The sequence below is a fragment of the Lepidothrix coronata genome, unplaced genomic scaffold, assembly GCF_001604755.1.
Source record: "Lepidothrix coronata isolate B3197 unplaced genomic scaffold, Lepidothrix_coronata-1.0 Scaffold369, whole genome shotgun sequence".
In the NCBI taxonomy this organism is placed as follows: Eukaryota; Metazoa; Chordata; class Aves; order Passeriformes; family Pipridae; genus Lepidothrix; species Lepidothrix coronata.
In genome coordinates this window covers 352,718-357,652 of record NW_016690549.1, presented here as the reverse complement: position 1 = coordinate 357,652, position 4,935 = coordinate 352,718, and the positions used below count along the sequence as shown (strand labels likewise).

General features: G+C 58.8%; 1 protein-coding gene across 1 annotated transcript in view; it reads right to left on the bottom strand.

The window, feature by feature from the left end:
* Nucleotides 1-2,984: 2,984 nt before the first annotated feature.
* Nucleotides 2,985-4,935, bottom strand: part of FEN1 (flap structure-specific endonuclease 1) — a 2,741-nt gene continuing 790 nt past the window's right edge. Inside the window, exon 2 of the mRNA XM_017838969.1 lies at nt 2,985-4,818. Coding sequence (XP_017694458.1) covers nt 3,660-4,817 — 1,158 coding nt within the window. The 5' untranslated portion in view covers nt 4,818 and the 3' untranslated portion in view covers nt 2,985-3,659. The remainder of the gene's footprint in view (nt 4,819-4,935) is intronic.

The following is a 4,935-nucleotide window of genomic DNA, read 5'->3' as shown; positions in this document are numbered from 1 at the left end:
TCTCCAGAAGGAGCTGGGAGGGACAGGATCCAAACTCTTCCTGACACCCCGAAAAACAACATCCACAAACCTTCCATCATCTGTGGGATGGGGGATCTTATCCAGGACATCAAACCAGTCAGACAGGACCCTCCCTTCCTCAAGCCATGGGGACAGTGACACCCTCCAGCCGCTTCCATTGCCACACAGATGAGGTGGCACCGTGTGGCAGCGCCGGGGCAGGTGTGGCAGGGCAGGTGCTCCCATGGAGACATTCCTGCCTGTGCCCCATAGGGTGTCCCTTTTCCCCTCACACACCCCATCCCGGTGCAGTTCTCCATCACCAACACCCTCCAGGGAAAACATTTCCACTACCCCCCCTAATGGGGTTCCTTTTCTCACCAGGAGCTGGCACAGCGCTGGGTTTGGATCCAGGACGGGAATGCTGTGGGTTGCACACAGTTGGTTTGGTTGTTGCTCCTTCCTCAAGGACTCTGCAGTGTCCCATGGGACTATCCACGCCCGCTGCTCTGCCAGCCAGGAGGTGACACCATCCCCCTCCTCCTCCTCCTCCTCCCTGAGTCCCACTTGGCTGAGAATGTCACGCCCGCTCTGCTCCAGAGGGGCCTCCACTGCCCACCGGGAGCCCCTTTCTCTGGGGTGCCCTGTGGCTGTGACATCACAAACAGGGCTGTGACATCACACAGGTGTGTCCCCCCCAGCAGGGCTGTGACATCACCACGCTGACACCAGGTAACACTGGGAGTCATCCCCCCAGCTCCCTGCGCGGTCCCGATGGGACGTGGGGAGCCATGAGCGATGGCAGCGCCCTGCTCTCCGTGCTGCTCCTGCTGGTGGCCACTGTGGCCGTGCCCCTGGCCATCCGCCTTCGGCAACGGCCGCTGGGGACACCCGAGACCGGGAAGTGCGCTGGGAGCCGGGCCGGGGACTCCCAGAACAGCCGAGCGGCACCAGCGGGTCCCAGTTCCCCCCCGGCTCAGGTGACCCCTGCCCAGCGTCCAGAAGCTCCCGGGAGCTCCCTGTACATCCCGTGCGGGTGCAGCCCCGACTGCTCCCCCTGCACCACGGCGTCCCAGGAGCTGCAGGACGTGGTGATGCCCGAGAGGACCGGGGAGCCCTTCCCGCAGGACCCCTGGGTGTGCCAGACGCTGTGGGAGGACCTGGAGAAGCTGGTGGAGCGAGGCCACCTGTCCTGCTGCGGCTCGTCCAGCTCCTCCGGGAGCCCCCCTCCCGCCAGGAGCCGGCGCCCATCCAGAGCCTCCATCCGTCGGAAAGCATCCGCAAGAGCCTCAGCCCACCCCAGAACCCGCCGCCGCCGCAGATCCTCGGCTCCCGTGAGAGGCTCCATTGCCTCCCGGAGCCTCAGTGATTCCTGCCAGAGTCCGGGCAGAGGAGCCCCCGCGGACAGCCCGCCCCGCCCCAGAGCTGCGGGAATCGGCACAACCTGCCCGGGCCTGACGATGCACATGGCCAGGAAAAACCTGGAAGTCAAACTGGGAGCCCAGCCCACTGCAGTGAGGCGTTCCCAGGAGCGGGTGGCACAGCAGGACGTGTCCTCGAGGCACCGGTGCCCAGCCCACGGCTCCCAGGGAGCTGCGGCCGTGCCCTATGAGAAGAGCGTCCGTGCGGTGCTGGATAAAATCCTCCAGCGGGAAGGGAACGTGTTCCCGTCTCCAGGGCCCTCTCTGGAGCTGGATAAGGAATATGCCCACACATCCAGCACTCCTGGCAAAAGCCCCCATCCCTCCCAGAGCCTCTGTGTGACTCCATACGGAGGAGCCCCCCTGGACAGGCCTCCCTGCTCCCTCGGAGCCACAGGAACCAACAGAACCCGTCCGGCCTGGGAAAGCCTGGGAACAGAAGTGGGAGCCAGGGCCATTCCAGCGAAGCACTCCCAGCAGCCGGTGGCCCAGCAGGACGTGCCCCGGGGCCGGCAGTGCCCCATCCACGGCCCCCAGGGCGCGGCGGCGCCGTACGAGAAAACCCTGCGCGCGGTGCTGGACAAGATCCTGCGGCGGGAAGGGAGGCCGGAGCGGCCCCGGCTCCAGGGAGCTCTCTGGGGATGTCTGTCGAGGGTCGGCATGAAGTTTGTGGCAGCAGCTGAGACGCTTGGGAGGTTTCTCTGTGCTAAATAAACCGGGATCTCCCCCAAAGCTGAGCGCTCCCACTGCTCTGGCTTCACTGGGACGGGGCTCCTTTCTTCCCAGCAGCCGGATCCCTGGCTTCCCACACCGCCTGCTCCGGGTATAAACAGTGCTACTGGAATGAATGGATACGTCATTAATAATTAATAACACTGGAATTAATTAATATCAGCATCAGAAACAGTGGGAATCTTTGTTTGGAACGGGAAATGGAGGAAAAAAATGGAACGGAATACCACGGAGCACAGGGCAGGGAGGGGGTGGTGGAAAAGCAGCTTTTAAGGAATTCTTCTCCGAGGTTTTATCCCAACAAGGTGCTGACACATGCAAAGCTGGAAGGTAACTCCTAGAAACTGTGACATATGGAAAATAGACAATTTAGGGATGTTATTTGCAAATATTATTACTTTTAAATCATCTTTCATCCCTCCACCACAAAACCATTCCTGTACCTTCCCACATACTCACCGTGAAGATCCTTGGAGATAAAAGAGGAATATTTAATTAAAAAATTCCTGTTAGGACCGATTATGGATTGAAACATTTAAGAGAATCCACAGCAAGGAAGCAGAATCCCACTTTTAGCAATATTAATGGATAAGGAATATGAAATAAGTCTTAATTTCCCTGCAAAACAAGCCCAGCTTCTTTCCCAAACTGGCAGAGAGCAAAGCCAAGGAATTTTGATGTCTAGAAAGTATCTAAAAAGCTTAAAACTGTAACTTTCTGTGCTCCTGCCTGTGCTTGGTTTGTTGCTGTTGGGGAATTCCATCTACAAGTGGGATTTTTTTCATTTACAACCACGGTTTAAGCCATTTCTCCGGAAAAAGAGAAACAGTGTCTTTGTTCTTACATTTTATTCTAGAAACAAAACCCTGCACGTGGCTCCAACAAGCAACAAAACTACAAAAAATACAGAATTAAATAAAAACTCAAAAGAGGTTTTAACTTCTAGTTTCCAGCCCAGGATCTGTCAGTGTGCACAACACGGAAAGACGCCTCTGGAATTCAGGGGTGAAGAGGCTGCTTTTCTAGGCTCCTGGATATCTTTATTTTTAAGCATTTTTAAGCACGACTCAGGCTGGGAGAGCTGCAGCCAGCAGCTTTCCTCAGATTATGTACTAAGAGCAGGCCAGGACTTTGCTGGAATTGGGATCACAACTGGATTTTAAACAAGTGAATATGAGAAGGGAAAGAAAAACCTAAATAAACTGCCATTAAAGAGAAAATTTTACCTCATTATTTGAAGCCTCCTTCCCAATTCCAGCTTGCCTTCCACTCCCATCTTACCTCTTCTGGGATGGACAGGATTGGGTTAACCTAATTTGTCCCTGGTTTGCTCTGCAGCTGGAATTCTTAACTTTGGGGGTGTTTATGCCCAGAAGCTGCTCCAGCTCTCCCCTCTCCCAGCCTCACCCGTTCCTTCCCAGCACTAACTGTTCGTCATTAGCCCAAAATTCCTCGCCGAGCCCCCAAAAGCCCGCAATCCCGGCGGTCTGTGGGTGCCCAACCCCGTCATTTCTCCTTTTTGGCCTTTGTGGCGGCGGCGCTGGGCTTCGAGCCGGGCTTGGCTTTCTTCCTGGCCGATCCCTTGGGCTCGGGCTCCTTGCGCTTGGCCGAGGTGATGGAGCCGGTGACCTTGAAGAAGTCGTCCAGGCGGCCCTGGGTGCTGCCCTGGCGGCTCTTGCTCAGCCTCCTGACGCCGTTGCGGATCCGCTCCTCGCTGAACTGCTTCTCCCCGCACATGAACTGCACGAGCCGCTCCTCGTCCGGCTCGCTCCACTTCAGCTCCACGGCGTCGGGATCCACCACCTCGGGCTCCAGGAAGAGCTTCTGGGCCTCCCTGTGCGGCCAGTTCTCGGGCAGGGGGTACTTCTTGGTGTCGAGCTGCCGCACGATCCTCTCGATGGACTTGTGCTCCCGGATGAGCTCCACGGCGCGCTTGGGCCCGATGCCGCGGATGCTGGCGCAGTAGTCGCAGCCCAGCAGGATGCACAGGTCCACGAACTGCTCCCAGGTGAGCTGCATGTCCTGCAGGACGCGGTTCAGGTGGAACTCCTGGATGGGCAGCTTCTTGGTCTCGCTGGCCGTGAGGTGCCGCATGAGCACGGGGCTGCCGAAGGTCAGGCAATCCATGTCCTCCGTGGCAGCCGCGTACACCTTCCCGGCCTTCACCAGCGCGGCGCAGCTGGCTTCCGCCTCTCCGGGAGCCTCCACGTAGGGGATCCCCATCAGCTCCAGCAGCTTCTTGCACTCCTGGGTGTGCTGCGGGGTCACCTTGACCAGCCTCTTGCTGTACTTCTCGACGTTCTCCTCCTCGCCGGCCTCCTGCGCTTCCTGCAGGTGCTTCTCCGCCTCGGCCCGGCGCTCCGTGCGCTTCGCCAGCTCCCCGGATTTCAGCTGCGGGGGCTTCCCGTCGAACACGTACACGGGCTTGATGCCGTTCTCCACCATGCGGATGGTGCGGTAGAACATGCCCATGAGGTGGCTGGTGGTGTCGCCGTCGTCGTTGTGGAGCACGTCGGCGCCCTGGCGCACGGCGATCAGGAACTGGTAGATGCTCATGGAGGCGTCGATGGCCACCTTCCGCCCGAAGTACGACTTGATGTCGTTCTCCCGGATGGCCCCGGGGGCCACGTCGGCGATGAGCTTGGCCAGGCCGTGGATTCCCATCCTGGCGAACGGGAAAGAGGATGTTGGGAGGGGGCTCTGCACAGGGAATGTCAGGCCACCCAAAGAAGGGGGGCCAAGAGGGGGTGGCTGCTTCCCCTGCAAACCATCACCCTGTGGT